This window comes from Rhinolophus sinicus, chromosome 15 (assembly GCF_057876585.1).
Source record: "Rhinolophus sinicus isolate RSI-liver-muscle chromosome 15, RSI-T2T, whole genome shotgun sequence".
Lineage (NCBI taxonomy): Eukaryota > Metazoa > Chordata > Mammalia > Chiroptera > Rhinolophidae > Rhinolophus > Rhinolophus sinicus.
Genome location: NC_142515.1, coordinates 106,754,559 through 106,777,368, shown reverse-complemented (window position 1 = coordinate 106,777,368; position 22,810 = coordinate 106,754,559). Strand labels below are relative to the sequence as shown.

General features: G+C 37.0%; 1 protein-coding gene across 4 annotated transcripts in view; it reads left to right on the top strand.

The window, feature by feature from the left end:
* TMEM144 (transmembrane protein 144) overlaps nt 1–22,810 on the top strand; it is a 74,027-nt gene that overhangs the window by 14,594 nt on the left and 36,623 nt on the right. For all 4 annotated transcript variants that reach the window (XM_074338392.2, XM_088792561.1, XM_088792562.1 and 1 more), the window contains exons 2-6: nt 4,521–4,614; nt 5,045–7,179; nt 17,552–17,723; nt 19,787–19,909; nt 21,955–22,054. In XM_074338392.2, coding sequence (XP_074194493.1) covers nt 17,615–17,723; nt 19,787–19,909; nt 21,955–22,054 — 332 coding nt within the window. In that variant the 5' untranslated portion in view covers nt 4,521–4,614; nt 5,045–7,179; nt 17,552–17,614. The remainder of the gene's footprint in view (nt 1–4,520; nt 4,615–5,044; nt 7,180–17,551; nt 17,724–19,786; nt 19,910–21,954; nt 22,055–22,810) is intronic.

Genomic DNA, 22,810 nt, shown 5'->3' with positions numbered 1-22,810 from the left:
TCAAAATAATCTGCACACCACCAAGGCTCATCTTTGGGTGACTCATTCTGAATGCCTACAACTTCTTACCTACAGGGGTTATATCAAACATTCTAAGTTGGCACCAGGGCTCCCACAGCTTAGTATTCCACTGGAAATAGTGGCATGCTGGTAAATGTTTACCAGTCTCTTGGGGGGGAAAAGCAGTACTTGTTGAGTATTTGGTGATTTCTGTGGTACAAATATTCACTCCATAGCCAGCTTCAAACAATGTGATTTTATTGAACATGGAGTTTGGAAGAGATACACACAATTTACCCTCAGCTGTAGCATACCACTAACTTGAACCTTTATAATAATTTTAAAGCGCTAATGAACTGGTAGTGCAATGATAGTTTGGGGCTCCCAAATGAGGAGAATCTATGGTTGGAGATGTAGCCAAAGCAGTTGGGAAAAATAATTTGGACTTAAATGAGAAATTTAAGTATAGATGATAAAGTAAAAATAGACAGTAAGTCCAAGGATATGGAATAACAAAGAGGCTACCTAACTATAGGAGAGTAAAATGGCTGAAATAGTGATTCTTAGTTAATGGCACAAGGGCCCAGTGCACAGATGACTAGGTTACAAACCGGAAGAAGTCAGGTCAGCTAATCAGAAGTCTTAGGAGCAGGTAGAGGAAGAAATCCAGTCAGTATAGAAACGAGGCATCAGAGAACTCCAATAGCAGCAACAGCAGAGACACGCAACCACAGTGTTTCACACCTACAAACCATCTGCTTCTGAATCTCCAGAAGTTATTTTTTTTTAATATTTCTGATGCAGTATGTCTGGATTGCATCAAGGAAGTATGTGTTTCTTATAAGCTCTAGAAGTGATTTGGGTACCTGGTAAATATCAGAGGCATAAGGAGTCAGGATATCCAGGAGTGCCAAGAGCAAACAAAAGACACCTAATTATGAGATTCAAGTTTAGGGCCAGCACAGCAGCGCCTGAAAGGAACAGGACAAAGATAACACAGCAGCCAAGTAAATGGGATACTTAGGTCAGAACTGGTGCTGAGGCCTAAACACCAAGAACATGTTAGGCGTCCTTAGCAAACATTCACAAAGGGTCCTGTCCACATGACCATGAAGTTTTGATTTCTTGGCGGTGGAAGCCAGGAGAAAATTTTATTCAGGGAAATGACATGATTATTTTTGTGTGATGGTAGGGTAGAGGATGGAATGCAAAGAAATAAGACTGGAAGTAAGAAAGCTAATTAAGGGGGCAAATCAAGCAAAGGATGATGAAGGCATGAACAATGACCGTGACAGTACAGATGGAGAAGCGAGGTTGGTTCTAGGGATATATTTGAGTTAGAACTCACGCAGGATATCTGACTGGATATGGAGAGGGAGGGATAGGCAGCCACTGATGATAATTCCCACATTTCTGGATATGGAGCGAGAGGAATAGGGAGGGGTTCAAGAGGATTCCCATGTATCCAACTAGAGTGATTGAGTAAACAGTGCCATTCAGTGAAATAGGCATCTAAGTGGAAAAAAAGAGTGATGAGAACGTATATGTTCATTAAGACTCTTGATTACAAATATGAGAAAATAACTCAACTGGCTTAGGCAAAACAATTGCTTTTTTTGCTTTATGGGATCTAAGAAGGGATTAAACCAACAACGGTGTAGTGGACTGTGCTAGCTGTAGTATTATCTTCTCAGAATATATTTTAATATCCCTCCTATTAACATTTTTTCATGTTTTGAGTACAATTACTGTGTTTTCCCGAAAATAAGACCTACCCAGACCATCAGCTCTAATGTGTCTTTTGAAGCAAAAATTAATATAAGACCCGGTCTTATTTTACTATAAGACCAGGTATAATATAATATAATACTGGGTTTTATATTAATTGTTGCTCCAAAAGACGCATTAGAGCTGATGGTCCGGCTAGGTCTTATTTTTGGGGAAACGCGGTTTGCCTGACCTACCCACACACATAGAAATAGCATATGAGCTGGGTCTGGCCAGTCACAGGACCCACACTTTTCCCCAGAGTGATTAGATCAGAGGTGGTCAGTAGACCTGAGCTATACCAATCAGGGGCTTTTATAGCACTTTTCTATGAAAGCTAGCAGAGACTTTTCCCCTAGAGCTTTTCTCTTTGGGGTCACTGTTTGGGGAGGATGAAAGCCTGCAGCAGCTTGCAACCCTCTTCCTTCCCTAGAAAAAAAAAGTCTAACTGCATGAAGCTTAACTGAGACCAATTCAAAAGCTGAGACAAGCCAAGCTGAGAGATGGAGAACAAGAGTAAGTAACCAAGCAGTTCCAGATTCGTAAATAGAGTCCTGGTTCATATGGTAAAGCTATCTCTTTAATCATATTAGCTTGTTCAATATCCTTCCAAAGCATATGAGAAAATAAATTTGTTTTTCCCCTTAGGCTAGTTAGTAATGGCTCTAGTAATATAAAGTATAACATTCTTCATTAATACTGCTAAAAGGTTAGAAATGCAACTGGGCCTCAGGAAAAACTAGAGCCAGGGGCTGGAGTATTGCCTGAATCTAGTCCCCTACCTTTTGTCTGTTCCTCTCCCTGTACACTGGTGCCATTCTCTCTCACTACAGTCTACTTTCTTTTTACATAGTTGGAAATATGACTACGAACAACTCCCTCGTTTTACTTCTTATAGGTTCTAGCTCTATTTTTGAACTTGGTTCTATATCTATTTTTTGAAGCACAAAGAGTAATCTGTGTTTTTTACTCTCTGTCTTCCAAGTTCAAAATTCTAAGAAAGGATTCTAATTGACCCACCTTGTGTCATATCATAGATCAATCCATTTTAACTAGGGTTTTGAAATACTATGACTGGCTGACCTGGGGCCAGGTTGCCATCCCTAAACCAATCAAACAAGGCCAGTGGGATGGATTCATGTAAGAATAGCAACGCTCAAGGAAACCATCAAGTTAGATGAGGAAAAGGAATAGTTTCAAGAAACAGAAGTACGAATCCCAGAAGAAGGGAAAACACAGCTATAGGTGTCCCTTACTGGAAGGAGAATGTTTTAAACATGTTAAACTTGAGACCCCATGGAAGGCCAAAAGAGGGCCAAGGAAATATGGCCTGTTAAAACTAGTACTCACGCCTATAAGAGATCATTTATGCATACAATCGATTCTGATGAAACATGTCGTCTCAGACTATAAACTTCAAATTTAAACTGTAAACTGTATATAATTTTACTCCAGGATTACTTAGAACTCATTTTCAAAACAATTTTGCATACTTTAAAGTGTTTCTGTGTTACAGTTGAGTGGACATTGTGATGTAAGAGGAGAAGAAGGGTTGTGGCTGATGGAACATTAAGAAGATGAACAAATCAGAGTCCTAAATGCTGTGTCTTACGCATCCTCTAGCTTAACATAAAGTCCTCCAAGTTTATCCATGTTGTCTCAAATGGCAGGATTTCCTTCTTTCTGGGGATGAGTAAATATCATATTATAATATACATAGTAATGTTCCATTGTATCACATTTTCTTTATCCATTCATCTGTCAACAGACACTTAGATTGTTTTCCTATCGTGGCTATGCTGCAATGAACATGGAAGTACAGATATCTCTTTGATACACTGATTTCATTTCCTTTGGCTATATACCCAGAAATGGGTTTGCTGGATGCACTATAAATTTTCATTAATAAATTTCCCATATCAGTTGAATAGCATATGGTTGACAGTTTTTTTTAAACATATATGGTCTTTTTCTTGTGATTATTTGGCAACTATAAAACTATCTCTTACTAGTGGTTTTGGTCCACAAAACTGAGTAACATCCAGGTGAGATTTTAAAGGGAGAAATCAGTATGTTAAGTTTGAAAATGAGACATCCACCTGACAAGTATAAGGATAGTGGGAATAGAGTCAAAATGGACTCAAAAGTCAGAAACAAGAAAAGCAAGATGTAGTTGATTGGCAGTGGATGAAGCAGACTACAGAATTTTTGAACATGCATATCAAGACACATAGATGCATTACAGTTTTTTACCTGCTTCAAATACTTGCTTGCACATGCATTTAACTTAATGTCTATTTAAAGAGATCAGAATGAGGTTCATATCACACAATATTTTTGCAAAGTATATTAAATATTCATAACCTAAGTACTGAATCAGAGAGATGTTGACTTGAGAACTAGTAGCACTACCACTTGTTAGCTATGTGAATCGGAGCGAGTACTCTTCGAACCTCGCTCTATGTCCTCATCCATAAAATGTAGATAATCATAGCATGTGACTCACCACGTGGTTCTAAGAATTGAACAAGATAATGCAGATAAGGGTCTTTGTGCAGTGATTACCCAAAGTAAATGTTCAATAATTTTTAGTAATTATTACTGCTGTTATTACACACTGTCCAGCAGGGGGTATTTCTTTTAGAGCCCCATTAGTGCCTTTCTCTCCTCAGTTTTTTCTCCACCCCACTAGATCACATCAATGATACTCTCACCAGCACCCTCAATGAACTTTCTCTGTCCTTCCACCACAGGTATTGATGACTCTCATTCTGTGAATCCATTGACTGGAAACACTGTTGAAGAAAAATCACATGGTCATAGCAACAAACAAGTGTGAGAGATCAGGTGTGTTTGTTGTAGGGCATTTTAAAGATTACGATTACTTGTGCCATAAATATCTTGGCTAAGATTGAACTCAAGAGATTTAAATTTTTGATGAGTAAAATCAAGTAAAAACTTAACTAAATGTGGCACTCCGAGAAGGTTTTGGTTTCTAAAGATGAAGATTTTAAATTACCTGGACAGGCTGTTCCCCTGTTTTTAGAAAATCAGCAGACATGCTCTTGAACTATCCATATTGAAGGCACATTCTTTGTTCCTGACAAAATTGCGATGACCTGTAGGCTGAAGTTAAGTGTTGTGGTTTGATCAACCATCGTGTAAGGTAGAATCAGAGCTAGATCTTTGAAAATATTGACTTCATTTCTTTATTATTACTATTATTGGTTGATTTGTTTGTTTCTTTGACTTTTTTCTTGTTTTCTTTTTTTTCAAGTTTTGAGGATTGCTTGGAGAAGATGAAGCACAAAGGAAAGAGGCAGCTTTACTGAAAGAAACTGCATCAAGGCCCAGAAGGCATCATCGTGAGGAGAGACTTCTTGAGGTTCTAATAGAATCCAACCATGCTCTGCTCCCCCAATGTGGGAGCTGCAGATCTAGGAACATGGGTATGATGCCACATACCCATCAGTCATAGCAACAGGTGGTCTTCCTCAGAAAACTCGGATTGTAGTAAATACTAGTCAGGGGAAGCTAGAACAAGAAGGAAGGATATGAAGATGTCACACTGGGAGCCTGAACTCCCTGAGGCCTCCCTTAGACTGGCAGACATAACTGCGGAACACTTAGAGGCTGAGGCCTTGGAAGCATGTTGCAGGGGGCATTCAAAATAAAAGAGGTCTAATTTTATATCAATCGACTGGTGAGAACTTCTTCCAACCTCCTCATCTTACAAATGAAAAAAATGCCATACACACTCTTTAGGTACCTTGACCACAATCACTCAGGGAAATGGACGTACGCATCAATATTTTGCACTGTAGTAAGTTACAATAAGATACAGTAAAAGTAAAAATTTGCTGGGATTAAGAAAGTAAATATCTTCCTTACCATTCCTCAATCCAGAATCAGAACTTCACATAAAACCAGGTACAACTTTATCAGAAAACAATATTTCTCCCAAATACACGTTGCTGCTGTAAAACACCGCAGCAGCCCAGCCCTTCGGGTGACTGCTTAATTCTTACTGAGAACGCGTCTTCTCTAAAACAGGCCATCAGAATGACTGCATGACATTATTTCAGTAAGAATAAAGCATCCCCCTCTTGTCTGAAAGAGTGCAGTCATGTGACACAGCAAGCAGCCTTGATTTCCAGTCCATGTGCAGAGCTTCAGAGAGAGGGTCTTTGGACGTAATATTTGACATTTTAATTTTATTTACAAGAAAACAGAACCACAGGTCCATTTCACAGTCCAGAACCAATGCTGATCCCATTACCCACAGCCTGATTTTGCTTTGAGCCCATCAGAACACTGCCTCATTTACATTGCACCTAAACTCCACTCTTTTCCAGAATCCTATAATAACTCTCTTTTCCTTTCTTTGGTAAACACCCCACAGTTCCTTTGGTGTGCAGTCCCTGACATTTCAATGAGTCAGTAAACCTGACTTAGTTGACCTATAGGATTGTCCCTCATAGTCTTAGGCTGATTGGGCTAGAAAAAGACCATGTCTTATATTTTAAATGTCTCCTTTAAGCACACTTAATTATCTGTATTTTATCCTATTCCCTAAGAAGTTAACAAAGCAATCCAACTGCAAGCCAAAGGATGTTTATTATAATAAGATTTCCATGCTATAAACATAGAACGTTCTCAAGACTGAGGAGGAAAAAAAGTCACTCTTTAAAATGAAAAAAAAAAGGAGTTGGTTTTCTTTCAATTTACTAAGATTCAGGCTATGCCTCTTATAATACAGCAGTGATCAAAAAGAGGGTTTTTTTTCCTGCTTAGTAATATGACCAAGAAAGTAATATGACAATGACCACTGCATCAAGTTGAGAGATTCTGAAAAACTTGAAATACTTATGAAGTGCCAAAACCTCCTTCCAGGTCCTCATCCTTGACCTATGATCTTGTTTTCTGTTTCATTGAGAAACAAGGGAAAAAAATCAGAAGAAATGTGCACAAGCTCCCACCACCACCTCTCCCCACCTTCCTGCAACTGCACCTACGTACTGTTCCCATTGGTGACTTCTCTGCATCTAACAAGGGCTAGAGCCTGTGTGCCTGGGTCTAGCCAAGGATGTTGTTCCAGGGATTTTCTTTTCCCTGGTAGGGAGCCTTCAGGGCAGCACACAGGGATCCGCAATGCCGATATCTATGCCATGACGCAGCCTCTTCTCACACGGAATCAGGGATGAACCGTGTGACCAAGAGAATATTGCAGAAGTGATGATGTGTGACTTCAGATGTGAGGTCATAAAAGACGATGACACTTCAACCTGCTTGGATTTCTCCCACTGGGGAAAGCTGCACCGTATCATGAGAACACTCAAGCAGTGCCATGCTGAGGCCCATGTGAAGAGGAACTGAGGCGCCCACCAGCAGTAACGCCAGCTTGCTAGTCATGTGAGTAAGGCTTGGATGTGGAGACTCTAGGCACATCCTTTCTCCACTGAATTGCCTTTGCTCCTTTATCAAAGAACAGTTGACTAGGTATATGTGGGTCCATTTAAGGGCTCTTGTTCTGTTCCATCAATCTATGTGTCTATTCTTTCACCAATTCACATTGTCTTGATTATTGTACTTAACAGTAAGCCTTGAAGTTGGGTAGTCTCATTTCTCTTTGTTCTTCAGTATTGTGTTGGTTATTCTGGGTCTTTTGATCTTCCATATAAACTTTAGAATCAATTTGTCAATATTGACAGTAACTCGCTAGGATACTGATTGAGATTGCATTGTATCTACAGATCAAATTGGGAAGAAGGGACATCTTAACAATACTGCCTTCTATCCATGAACATAGAATATCTGCTTATTTAGTTCTTTGATTTTGTTTATCATACTTTTATAGTTTTCTCATACAGATTTATTTGAAAGTAGAGTGTTTCTATGAAAAGTTTCATAAGCCTAAATGGGTGTAAGGTGAAGAGTATCCCCCACTTTTTGAAAGTTCGCTTTATACCACTTCGTTTTTGGAAGAACTATATTAGTACCTATTTTCACTAACCAAAAGAAATTTTTTCTTTTCCAAAAAAAAAAAAAGAAGAAGAAGCCTATTACCATACTAATGTAGTATGTAAAAGTGAAGTGACATAACTCAAACATTCAGAAAATGGATACCTGTATTTTGTTAGATTTATACCTAAATATTTCATTTTTCTAATGCTAATATTAATGTTACTGTTTTGAATTTTAAATTTTATTGTTTATTCCTGGAATATAGGAAAACAATTGACTTTTATGTATTAACCTTGTATCCCACAGCTGTGTTCTAATTACTTATAAGTCCCAGGAGTTATTTTTGGCATTTTGGGCGGATTTACTATAAGCAAAATCATATCATTTGTGAACTAAGACAGTTTTATGACTTTCTTCCCAAACTGTATACCTTTTGTTTCTTTTTCTTATTTATTGTATTAGCTAGGACTTCTAGTATGGTGTTGAAAATCAGTGGTGAGAGGAGCCATCTTCGTCTTGTTCCTGATCTTAGTTTCTTATCATTAAATATGATGTTAGCTGTAGATTTTTTGTAGGTGTTATTTATCAAGTTGAGGAAGTTCCCCTCTATTCCTAGCTTGCTGAGCATTTTTTAAATTATGAATTGGTGTTGGATTTTGTCAAGTACTTTTTCCTGCATCAATTGATATGATTGTGTGATTTTTCTTTTTTAGCCTGTTGATATGATGGATTGTATTAATTAATTTTTGAGTGTTGTACCAGCCTTACATACCTGGGATAAATCATACTTGGTCATTGTGTACAATTCTTTTTACACATTGTTGGCTTCTATTTGCTAGTATTTTGTTGAGGATTTCAGCATCTATGTTCAGGAGGGGATATTGGTCTGCAGTTTTATTTTCTTGTAATATCTTTATCTGGTTTTAAGTATTAGAGTAATGCTGACTTCATAGAATGAGTTAGGAAGTGTTTCTATTTCTGTTTTCTGGAGGAGATTATAGATAATCAGTATAATTTCTTCCTTAAATGTTTGGTAGATGTCACCAGTGAATTCATCTGGTCCTGGTGCTTTCTATTTTAGAAGGCTATTAATTATTGTTTCAACTTCTTTAATATAGGCCTCTTCAGATTGTCTTTTCCTCATTGGGTGAGATTTTGCAGACTGTCTTTGAAGGAATTGGTCCATTTTTTCCAGGTTGTCATATGTGTGGGCATAGAGTTGTTTGTAACATTCTATTTTATAATTTTAACATCCATGGGATCTGTAGCTCTTTCATTTCTAATAACAATAATTTATGTCTTTCCTTCCTTCTTTCCTTCCTTCCTTCCTTTCTTCCTTCCCTCCCTTTCTCCCTCCTTTTTTCCTTCCTTTCTTCTCTCTCTCTCTCTCTCTCTCTCTCTCTCTCTCTCTCTCTCTCTCTCTCGCGCTCTCTCTCTCTCCCTGTCTAGAGTTTTGTCGATTTTATTGATTTTTTCAAATAAGAATGTTTTTGTTTCATTGTTTTTTTCCCCATTGATTTTATATTTTCAATTTCCTTGATTTCTACTCTAATTTTTATTATTTTGTTCTTCTGCTTACTTTGGATTTAATCTGCTTTTCTGTTTCTATTTTCTTGTATCAAAACTTAGATTACTGGTTTTAGAGCTTTCTTTTCTAATATGTCATTTCCATGCTATAATTTTTTTCTCTAAGCATGGATTTCACTGCATCTCATAAATTTGATGAGTGGTATTTTCATTTTCATTTACTTTGAAATACATTTCGTTTTAAGAGCTCTTCTTTGATCCGTGAGTTATTTAGTGGTGTGTTTTTAAATTTCCAATATTTGGGGATTTTTCATCCAACTTTCTGTTATTTCTAGTTTAATTTCATTGTGGTCTGAGAGCATACTTTATATGATGTCTGTTCTTTTAAATTGCTTACAATGTGTTTTATAGCCCAGAATGTAGTCTATCTTGGCTAATGTTCTATTTGAGCTTGAGGAGAATGTTTAGTCACCTGTGGTTGGATGAAATATTATATAACTGTCAATTAGATCCAGATGATGATGGTGCTAGTCAGTTGAGCTAGATCCCTACTGATTATCTGCCGGCTGCACCTGTCAGTTACTAGCAGGGGTATTGAAGACTCCAACTATAATAGTAGTTTGGGTTTCTTTCTCCTTTCGGTTTTATCTGTTTTTGCCTCGTATATTGTGACACTCTATTGTGAGGTGCATACACAGGACTGTAATGTCTTCTTGAAGAGTTGACCTCCTTATCATTATGTAATGCCTCTCTTTTTCCCTCATGATATCCTTGTTCTGAGACTAAGTCAGCCTTGCCTGAAATTAAAATAGTTATTCCAGCTTTCTTTTGATTAGTGTTAGCATAGTATATTTTTCTCCATACTTTTTAATCTGTGTCTTTATCATTAAAGTGGATTTTTCATAAACAACAGGTAGTTGGGTTCTATATTTTATTCACTCTGTCTTTATCTTTTAATCAGTATATTTAGACCATTCACACTTAAAGTGATTATTAATAGAGTTGGATTAATATCTACTATACACTGATTTCCATTTGTTGCTCTTGTTCTTTGTTTCTTTTTTCTTTTTTTTCTTTCTTTTTTTTTTCCCCTGGGGGGAGGTGGCTCCTTCTCATCTTTTTCTGCTTTCTCTCATTTTATGTAATATTTTGTATGATTCTATTTTCTCTCTTTTTTTACCATACCAGTTATACTTCTTTTAAATTCTTTTTTTTTTTTTAAATTGCCCTTGAGTTTTCAGGATACATTTACAGCTAATCTAAATCCACTTTCATTAACACTATACCTTTGCACAGGTAGTGCAGGTAATTTATAATAGACTGTTCCCAATTTCTTCCTCCTATCCCTTATAACATTGCTGTCACTCAGCTCACTTATCCATAAACCATAATCACCTAATACATTGTTGCTACTGTTATGTTGAAGTTATCTGTTAGATCGATCAGGAATAGGAACAATCTTTTTTTTTAACCTTCATTTATTCCTTTCTAATGTTCTTCTTTTCTTCATGTACAACCAAGTTTCTGCCCTATATCATTTTCCTTCTCTGTGGAGAACTTCTTATAACATTTCTTCTAAAGCAGGTCTGCTGGTGAAAATTTCCCTCAGTTCTTGTTTGCCTGAGAAAGTCTTTATTTCCCCTGCCCTTTTAAAGGATAATTACACTGGATACAGAATTCTAAGTTGGTAGATTTTCTTTCAACACTCTAAATATTTCATGATTTCCAAAGAGAAATCTGATATCATCCTCGTGCTTGCTTTTTTATAGGTAAAGTGTCTTTTTTCCCCTGGTTTCTTTCAATATTTTTTCTTTCTCTATTTTTCTGAAATTTGAATACAATATGCCTGTGTGTAGATTTTTTTTTTAATCCTGTTTGGTGTTCTCTGAGCTTCCTGTATCTGTGGTTTGGTATCTGTCATTAATTTTGGAAAATTCTCAGCCATTATTACTTCAAATATTTCTTTTGCTCCTTTCTCTCTGGTATTCCCATTACCTCTTATGTTATATTTTTTGTAGTTTTTCCATCATTCTTGAATATTGTTTCTTTTATTTTAAATTCTGTTTTCTCTTTATATTTCAATTTAGAAAGTCTTTATTGACATATCTTCAGGTTCACTGATTATTTCTCAGCTGTGAAAGGAATTCTTCATTTCTGGGACAGTGTTTTTTGCTTTCTAGCATTTTCTTTTGATTCTTAGAGTTTTTATCTCTCTGCTTATATTACACATCTGTTCTTGCATCTTGTCCACATTTTCCAATAGAGGTCTTAGTATATTAGTAATAGATATTTTAAATTCCCAGTCTAATAACTCCAAAATCTCTACCATACTTACCTCTGGTTCTGATGCTTACTTTATCTCACCAGATTGCATTTTTTTCTTGCCTTTTAGCACAACTTGTAATTTTTTATTTTTTTTTTGAAAGTCAGGCACGATATAGTGGATAATAAGAACTGAGATAAATAGGCCTCTAGTGTGAGGTTTTATGTTTATCTAGCCAGGAGTTCGGCTGTGTTTAATACTTGCTTTGGTTGTGTCACAGGCTTCAGTTTCCTTTCATGTTTTCTTGTCTTCTGTTTTGTCTTAGGGTTTTCTTAGTAACTCCTTAAACATTGTGTCTTGCAGTTGTCTCAGCTGTAATCCATTATTATTATGCTCGGGCACTTTCACCACAGTCACAAGGTATTGGAGAATTTTATGAATAGATCTCCATTTTCACTGAGCTAGAATTCCTGGGCTGTGACCTTCAGAAGAGTTTCTTAACCATTTTTTTTTCTCCCCCTCATGTGAAGGAGGCAGAAAAGCTAGAAGGAGCTCAAATTGTCTAATTGCTCTCTCTCTAGTGCTCTCGAAAACCTGGCTTCCCGCTGGCCTCTAGTAGCTAGGTTACATAAGGGAAAGATCATTTGCCATGGTTACTACTGTGTTTCCCCGAAAATAAGACCTAGCTGGACAATCAGCTCTAATGCGGCTTTTGGAGCAAAAATTAATATTATATTAATATTAGTATAAGACCCGGTCTTATTTTACTATAATATCTTTTTACTATCTTATAGTAAAATAAGACCGGGTCTTATGTAATATAATTAATATAATATAATATATAATATATAATATAATATAATATAATATAATATAATATAATATAATATAATATAATATAACATAATATAATATAATACCGGGTCTTATTTTACTATGGGGTCTTATGTAAGACCCGGTCTTATATTAATTTTTGCTCCAAAAGACGCATTGGAACTGATTGTCCGGCGAGGTCTTATTTTCGGGGAAACACAGTATGGGAGTTGGTTCGTGGGCTCTACTGATTGGTTGGGGCTCAGGCAGGGAGCAGGTCCCGGTGGCAGTCATGGCATGTTCTGTGCGGTTCCCAGGGGATGCAGTCCCTGGGGCCCTTCTGGTTTCATGAGTCTGGAGCTAAAACATAACGGAGGCCAAAGTGTTACCTTTGTTTAACTAAAACTTTATTCTAGGTTGAGTTTTGGTTATTGTATCCTGGTCATGCTTGATGGACCTAAAGCTTTATTCTTAAGTGAGTTTGACACAGACCAGAACCTAATGTCCTAAGAGCTTAATAATTAAAAGGAGTGGACCTATAGTGTATGTATAGTTAGGTCCTGGGGGAAAGAATGCAAGTGAGTCATCGTTCTACCAGGCTAAACAAAGCTAACTTGCATTAAAGCAGAACGCATGCTAAAAAAATGAAGTTTACATGTGGTTACGCTGTAACCTCAATTCTCTGGCAGATGTAAGAAGAATTGCTAATTTTCAATTTGTCTACTATTTTCTTATTGTGGTATCAGGAGTAATAGCTTCTGAGATCTTCAAATGTCAGAGCAGAAACCAGAAGTTCTAAGATATTTTATATACATTATATCTTTTGACAACATAAAAGGGTGAGGTACACAGATCTTATTATTGACATTTTACATACAAGAAAACAGAGGTGAAACTAACCTGAATCTTCTAGTACCTGCCAAGACTTTTCCAATACAGACCTTTATGTTTAGGCATTAATGCATATGAAACAATTTGAAAGAAAAATTTTAGTTTAAGCAGATGATTGTCCATATTTGGGCTGGCTCGGTGGCACAATATAAAAAGCACGTGACTGGAATATTCCGTAATAAATGTCCTCAAGCTGGACTCAGCCTCCAACCCATTTTTAAATTTTAGGGAATTCACAACAGTGGGGTATCTCAGTCTCTCAATGTGAATCGGAAGCAAGAACCAATCACATGACCATTGCAGCTTCTTGCAATCAAAGTGAAATAATTCTAGGTTGTATTTATGCCCTATATTCCTGGAAGAGACAATTTGTGTGTGAGTGTGTATATCTGAGTATGTACGAAAGAGGAACTTCAAATTTTTTCTCTGAACTGCTTAATCCTTCCCTTTAGTGAAAAGCCTTAGCTTCTTTAATTCTTTAAATGACATGATACTATACCTTTTCATCTGCTTATCATACACTATAGTTTATGAATGTGAGTAATGTTTAAAGCAGGACTTCCTTCCAGGACACCTCATCTTTGGACGGTGCTTATGTTTTCTCCTTCCTTTAACTCCACAACCATTGCCAACCACTAGATTGTCTCAGTTAAATGTCACTTTCTCAAAGAAACCTACCTTGATCTCTTAGACTAGGAGAGAACCCAGCACTTTCCCTTTCTGAGCTTATTTGTTCGTATCTGTGTCCCTTGCTATTCTGGAACCAACATGAAGGCTGGACTCTATAGCTCAATGCTGCATCCACAGAGGTAACGATCTAGAACAGTGCTGTTCAACAGAAATGTCTGCAATGATAGAAATGTTCTAATCCTGCACATATGGCCTATTGAGCACTTGGAAAGTGTCCAGAGCAAGTGAACTACTGAATTTTTAATTCTAATATAAATTTAAATAGCCGTATGCTACGTATCAGATAGTGAGGAACGAGAGCCATGCTTCTCAAAATTTAAGTCAAGAGGTCAGCAAATGACATTTTAACCCTTTCCTCCAGGTAATTCTTATTATCAATATAATTATATCAATATGATTTGACAACTAATGATTTAGAATGTGATTCTCAAGACTGGCTTCACATTAGAGTCACCTAGAGGAGGTTTTACAACTAAACGATCTTGAGCCATACATTTAAGAGATTCTATTTCAATTGGTCTAGTGTGGGGTCCAGGTATCAGTATTTAGAAAACAAAATGGAAAACCTCCCCCGGTGATTGTAATGTGCAATCAAGTTTGAGAAGCCTAGAACATATGTTCTCACATGGCACAGGTAATTGTTCCGGCAGAAAGTAAAGGCTGGCGAAGCGCCTGGTAATGGAAGGAGTAAGACCAGAGTAAGCTCAGCACCCGCAGCGCTGTGTAGGCGGATCACACCGGTGCTGAGCAGGTGAGAGTTTCAGCCGCCAGCCCAGAGAGCAGTGAGTACAGCAACTCAGAGGACACCCAAGTAGCTTTGCTCACGGTTTTTCAAAACGTGCTCATGATTAAAAAGAAAAATTAAGGCTCAGAATAAGTACGTTCAAGCACTGCTAATTTTAGCCAAGACACTGGCAGAGCTTGCCAGATTTGAGGAAATTAACATGAAGTTAAAAGTGAAATCTTATTTCAAGTGGAATGAGCAGTATTGATTAGAAAAAAGCAAATACCAACAGAAAGGACTGCATAGGAGTTTAAATTGCTAGGAGAAATTTAGAGGAAAAGTATTTACTAATACATGAAACAAGCACTAGAACAAAAATGAATACATAGTTTAATAAAATATCAGTGGACAGTTAAAAGTAAACATTAAAAAACGACTTTAAAGTTTATTAAATTAATTTAAAGTTTACATAAAAGTAGTTTGAAACAGTAATTTGTTAACAGATTTGTGCTCAGACGAAATGAGAATAATGTGCTAACCTGATATCGCTTTTCTTTTCCACAAAAATTTAGTTGATTTAGAAAGAGGTAGCCTGTTCCTTAAAGATGGTAAAGATTGCCCACCCACACTAAAGTAACATCACATGCTTTCTGAAATGTGCCAGAGCTGTATGCAATAAACTAAATTTATTTGCATATGTATTGCAGGAAATAACTTTAAGTGAAGTAACACTAATTAATGTTCATTCAGCTGTCCAAATGCAGTTCTTGCACTCTGATTAGCACTTCAAATTATTCTTTCAATGGGCTGAAATCTGGGAGGTTTAGGGCTGCCAATAACCTTTAAGAGAGCCATCTTTTCACTAAAATAATTCACCACTTTTGAAGGTTATGCATTCTCTTATCAATGTGCTTATAAAAATTTGTTTCTTCGCTTTGCTTGTTTTAATTAAATTGAGAAAAAAAATGGTTTCTCAGCCAGCACCCAATTGTATCTCTTTTTAGTCCCATGATATCCTTCCCAGGCACCTCCTAATCCTGTGACCTATTGCAACTGTGTTACGTTAGCAACAATCCACCTCCATGCTTGACCCTTGAGCAATACAGCTCATGTAAGCCATTGCAAGGCTAAAATTTGCTTGTCACCTAACAGTAAAACTATTATTCTTTTATTGTAATAATGTTACTATGCCAGTGTTTAAATATGACTCAGTGTCTCTTTCTGCACTTCATCCCCCCCTCCCACCCCCACCCCCACCCCCCGTGAAGGATGCTGTCTTACCAGCAGTGTTTTGGTTGTTGTTTTGCTTTGTTTCTTAAGAAAGCACACACAATTTCAAATAGATATTTTTCTTACTAAAATTGATCCAGCCATTTTGAAGTTATTCTTATTTTCACTTAAATTGTCCATAATAATGCCAAAGAACATATATTGTAGAGTTGTTTATTTAACATTCTCAGTAATGCAAAAGGAATGGGGAAAATACATGGAAAAATGAAAGACCTTTTAAGTAAATGTTTATCATTGTAAAATAACAAGGAAAGGTGATTTCAGATATATATTCAATACATATCCACAAGAAGTTATCATTATAACATTAAATTTGGAGGAAAGAAAAGACTGGGTTATCCTTAGGTACATTTCAGAGGCCTTACATGGTGAAGTGAACCAAAAGGTCAATATGCAAAATATGAATTCAAGATGGCGTTGTGGGAAGACTCTGGTTGCCTCTTGTGGTAAAATGAGTCTTTTGAGTTATTTTTTTCTCAAGTAGTTTATACCACGGAAAAGATGACTTGTGTTCAGTAGCATTTTCCAAATGTTATCTTATAAAAAATGTCTGGTTCTTGAGTATTTATGGTTTTATAAGGGAACCAAAACTTTTTAATGAGCTTAGCAATGCTGTCCAATAGAATGTCCTGCAATGATGGAAATGTTCCATATCTACCCTGTCCAGTGTGTTAGCTACTGGCTATATGTGGCTACGGAGCACTTGAAATGTGGTTAATGTGGCAGAAGAACTGAATTATTTTTTCTTTTATTTCATTTTAGCGAATTTAAATGAAAATCTAGTGGTCCATATGGGGCTAGTGGCCACCAGATTGCATAGGTAGCTGAGTAGCTGCCTCATGTTGTTGTGCTGGCTGGCTGACAGAACTGTGCAACACACCACTGCTGAACCTGGCCTCTACGAGATGCCTGAAGAGATTCCTCAAGAATCGAAATCTTGAAGAGATTTAGGAGATTCTTAAAGAGATCTTTGGGAGATTCTTCTATCTGTTCAGTTTTTTTGAAAGTCATAAACATATAGGGTTTTATGAACTACTTAAACTAATATATACTGTGGGGGGAACTACCGATGAAGAAAAGTGCATTCACCTCTAGGGGATCCTGAGATGTAGCAGCAATTCAACTAAATGTGTGCAGCTCAGGCTGGAAATACAACGAATGCTTTTGCTTATAAGGCACTGATAGTTCTGAAAGTCTTCGCAAATGCTCCCTCATTTGATTGTCACATAAACCAATTGAGGCAAACAGAGTCCTGGTCCACAAATCTTTTCATTATACCCATCGACCTACATGGGAGAATTTTTTTATAATATCATAAAAACTGTATCTAGATCTTGGATGAAGTTAGGCTTTCAAGCTCTGAAGACATTTTTTTTTTTTCAATCATAGGTTAGAGATCAAAAAGGGGTTCTATGATAAAAAAAAATGAAAATGAAAATCAATGAATGAATGAACATGGGAGTGTGTATATAATATCTAATTTCATAATGCCCTAACACTTTATCTGGAAGAAGGAAGCTTAGCAGGCTTTTGAAAAACTCAATAAGTATCATGTATTAATCACAATTTGTTCACAGATTCATAATGTCTTCATTGTTTCATTTTTATTTCTTTTATTTCAGAAGCTCTTGAAAAGTACCTCAAGTCTAATGTGAAGCAGCTCGCTCTCAGGCGGCACTGGAACCATGAGCAGCAATGAAACAGACCTAACCACTGGTTTCATCTCCTCTTCTGTAGCCATCCTTTTGTTTGGTTCAAACTATGTACCACTTAAAAAATACGAAACTGGTGATGGTAATTATTTTTCCTGCATTGTTAACCTTAAATCATTTTTAAATATGAAGTTCTCTTTTTGGGGTCTTTTAAAAATGATGGTTACAAAAGTAAATTTTGTTGAACTAAATGAATAGAGCTTCAAATAAATAATTTGATAACACCCATGCCAGTTTATCTGAGAGTTTGTCAGTATAGGATGACCTCAAGATTGTGTTTCATGGTGAAGCTAAAATGGATACTGTTAGGCAAGCTTTTCAGTCATATCTGTTATGTTCACAAAAGAAGGAAGTTAGTCCATACTAATAACACTTGTTTCACAAACACAAATTTCCAACACAATTGATATAATAGAGAACAATTTGAGCACAACACAAATTTTGTGTTTGCTTATGGGCAGTTTTGACTCTGACGAAACACTAAGTGAACACAGACTGCCCCCAGATGGGCAAAGATGCATAGTAACACACAACATGTGTTCACACATACCCCTCAAATATCCACCAGCTCCCTCAGCACCACAGTCATCCTTATCTGGTTTTAGAACACTCATCTACCAACTTCACAACAACTCACAACCTGAAATGCCCACTTCCATAAGCAAACTTCAGGTCTTCTTCAAGTTAAAGTGCCACATATACTGTAGCATTTGTGGATTTCTTAACCATTTAACCAATATAAAACTGTACAATTTTATTTGGTTCCTATCTTTTTTTTTTTTCCTAATACACTGCTGAAGAATTTTTGCACCGTGCCCTAGCCCCATTTCCCCCATAAGCTCTATGAAACATTTTTATTGCATGATTTTGCATAATGCAGTGATTTTTAGGAACATAATGTCACAGGCTCTAATGTGAATTTTAGGGAAGAAGCAACAGTTGCTTTTATCTGCCTGCCTTTTATATTAAAGCCAGGAGAAGGAATTGGAGATGTGATGGTGAACATCTGTAGGGGAACAGTTGTGTTATCTCCCCAATTTCTATGTCTTAATACAACTTAGACAATAGAATTACAAATCTTTTATCTCCAGAGTCTTTCTTTTCCTTTGCAGTTACGACAGGAATGGAAACTACTAAAAGAAGAACCAAAAATCCTAAAAACTAAAGGGTAGAAGACCTGGCTTTTAGGTGTTTCACAACTGTGCAATTCTGGGCAAATTTCATCAGCTCTTTTATTCTCAGTTTCTCATTTATAAAATGAAGAACTTGTGAAAAGAACTTATTCCCTTTCATCTTTATGATCCTACTTTTTGTTTTAGAGGTTAATAGCCATTTTTTCCCTCTCCTCCACAGAAATAGGCAGAAATCTTCCAAAGTTAGAGTCAGAAGTGCTACGCTGAGTTGTACCTGCCTTAGGATTTCTTCCAATGTTGACTTTTTCCTTATCCTTTTGATCCCTAAACCCTAGCTGGTACACGCGTACAGATATACCTCACATCACCATGTGATCATCAGATAACTGGCAAATGGCAACCCAGAACATAGAAAGGAGAGCGGCCCTCACTTAGAAGGCTAATTCTCATGTTGGAAATGTCTGCCTCGTCAGACATTCAGCTCTAATTGTATGAGGTCTCATGTGACCATAAATGACTTTATATTTATCCTGAAAGTGGCATAAATGATCCCTAAAGCTTTCGATCACTGTTGTTGTGCTTTTCTGAAGTTCTTAATGCCATGTTTTTGGTGAGAGACAGAACTAGGTATGGCATCTGAATAAAAATATAGAGATTTAGTCTTGCCAATACTAAATATTTGGTTTGTCTTATAGGTGGGAAAAAATATTAAGCAGGAATGCACTATGTATAGCAAATTTTAAAATCAAACAGCCTGCATTTAAATTGCAGTTCTACAAACTGGTAGCTGATTGGGCAAGTTGCTTCATCTCAGATTCATTTCCTCGATGTTTGAACTCAGGTTAATTATGACAGACAGTAATTATAAGACTTAGATTAAATGTGCAAAGTGCCTGGCATATAGGCATCCAATAAATTGTGGCCATTCCTATAATGTCTCATTGATGTTCCTAAAAGTATTAATTTACTCAAATCAGTTTGAACCACTGACACCAATTTCTTTCATTACCAGGAATGTTTCTCCAGTGGGTACTGTGTGCTGCCATATGGTTGGTTGCCTTGGTGGCCAATCTGATACTACGTTGCCCTAAGTTTTGGCCTTTTGCAATGGTTGGGGGCTGTATTTGGGCAACAGGTAATGTATGATATACTATTATCATTTAATACTTTAATTGACTTATACTATGACCAAATAACCCTGGTTCATAATAGAAGGAAATAGTACAAATAGTAATTCTGAATAATCCTTAGTCATAGATGTTAGAAGTTGACAATTTAGTTTCTTTCATTGAGATGTTCCATAAATATTTTTGGTGCATTTCCTGACTCTTCCCTCTTAATGATTTTTTTTTTTTTTTACTACTTGACAGAAAATTATAGCAAAAAATGTTTTAACGGCTCTCTATTCAAGCATAACTCATATATAAGTTTAAGTGCTCTGGCCTTTCTCTAGCATGTTTATCAGAAAATATTTATTAAATAGTAGTCTCTACTAATATCATTTTTAGGATTTTTCTTTAAAAGTGAGCACAGATACATTATCATTTCAAAAGCACGGGCAGACAAATAAAAGCAAACAAAAATCTTCTCCTGGTTGCCTTACCAATACCTGAAATTATATAACTAGAATTTATGCCTTAGCTTGGCCAATCACAGATGTTTCCATGGTCTTAATATAGTACACCTCAGGACAGCTTTCTTTTCTTTATCAAAGAGAAGTCCAGGTATCAAGGATCTTTAGAGGCAATTTGATTAAAAGCAAATAAATTTTAAAATGTTGAAAATGTATTGGGTACCCACTTAATTTGAATATCTGCAGAATAAATGATTTAGTGCAGTTCATGAGTTGGAGGACAAAAGAGTTAAGGTCTAAATTTCCACTAGAATTTAAATTATAATACCTCACTTATACCTTACTGTGATTATGTTTATCTGACTGGGCTAGGGGAACAGAGAGAGCATCCATTCCTGCTGATCTTGATAACCACCCGTAGTATTTATATTGACCCAGCAGGTTCCACTGGGGGTCAGTGGAGGAAGGGTCTAATTTGAGATAGGCTGCAGATGTGGTTCCTATAGACCCAAGTAACTGATTGGATCTGGGAGTAGAGAAAAGGGAGGAGTCAGTGATGATATAGGCGTTTTATCATAGGTGATTAGGAAGGTGGTGGTATTATTGTCACATATGAGGAAAATGGGGAAAAGAACATGTCTGAAAAGAAAAATGATGAGTTCAGGGTTCAGCTTGGGACCTTCTCTGTTGGAAGTTCCTGATGTTTCTACATTGGGGGTCATCTTTGTTGGAGATCTCTTATTGGAGATCTCTCATCTTTGTTGGAGTTGGAGATCTCTTATCGGCAACTTGAAACACAGCACTCCAACTGTGGAGAAGGTCCAGGCTAGACCTGTATCGCTGGGAGCACGTGTCTCTAGCTGATAGTTGAAATCATGAAATTAGTCAAAGAACAAAAAAAGAATATACCAACAGGAGGAATGTGTTCTAGGGAAAATGTTTAGTGGGCACCTAAATCTGGATGGTATGATGAGAAAGAACAGCCATAGAAATTGCTGAAAAGAGGAACAGGAGGGAATCAGGAAATGAGAGCATCTCAGAAGCCAGGAGAGGAAAGCTTTCAAGTGGAGATTGCTGGACTGAGGCCAGAGTGCTGAGGGGCTAAGAACTATGTATAAAGCGATCATAGTTTGGGCCCTGAGTCACCCTCAAGAGCACAAAGCAGTGAATGCAGGAATCCAGAACAGAAGTCAGTGAGTCAAAGTCTGGGGTCATAATGGGCCAAAGACATCTATCTACCTGTGGTTGGCCCTGGCTCAAGTCTAAGGGGATGGTCACTACCGATTTTATTGATGGCCACTGCAGAAGTCAGAGATCGGAGGCCTACGTTAGGATGAAGAACACTGGTTCAGTTAGGCAGGGAACTCAACTTTTTTTTTTTTTTTTTTTTGTAGGATTTTGCACTAAGCCTAGTTCTTCGAGCAATCATAACCATGAGTTTAATGTCCCCCAAAAATGTGGTTATTTTAAAAATGAGGCCTTGTGCTTTACTAAATTGGCCCAAATCCCATAAACTTCAGTTGAAGTTTAAATAAAAATTCATTCAATTTATCATGTATTTTCTGTGTTGGAAATAATACCTTTCTTCTGTTATGTTACGTCCACAGGGAATATTGCTGTTGTCCCAATTATCAAAACCATTGGTTTAGGCCTTGGACTCTTAATCTGGGGATCCTTTAATGCCTTAACTGGCTGGGCAAGCTCAAGGTAATACAAAGCAAACTGTTTCCACTACGATTCTCTGTGCTCATACTCGCTGTAAGGCAAGTGCTAGGGACTGGGCAACCTGAGAGGACTAACATATGGTTCTTATACTCTCAGAGAGTACAGCTGGCAAGACATACACATGAAATATGTTACCTTTAATCATTATTTACTGTAAGTTCTAAACAAGTGATCTAGATTTGATCACGATACAGGAAAGAATTATCTCTAGGGATCCAGAGTAGGGATAGAAAAAGGGAACTGATGTTTATCTTCCCATTTGATTGTGTGACATGTGTTACACGCATCATTCTCATCTCCTTTTCACAAACATGTAAGGTACGCACGCTCAGCTAAGAGAACTGATACACAAAAGCTTGAGCACCTTGCTGAAGGCCACAGAGCTACTAAGCCAGGATTCAAGCCCTGATCTTCTAGCTCCAAAGCACAGCGTAGTCTTCCCTCTAGAGTCTGGGTCAGGGACACAAACCAGGGCCCTGCCTCTCAGCCACTTTTGTAGATAAAGTCTTACTGGAACACAGCCAAATCCATCCATTTAAGTATTGTCTATGGCTGCTTTTACACTACAGTGACAGAGTTGAGTAGTTAGTTGCCAGAGACCCACACAGCCTGAAATATTTACTCCCTGCCCCTTTAAGGAAGAGTTGCCAATCTCAGCTCTGGAGCTGGGCTGTCCAGTAGAATCACCACAAGCCACCTATGGACATTTGCATTTACATTTAAACTAATTAAAATTAA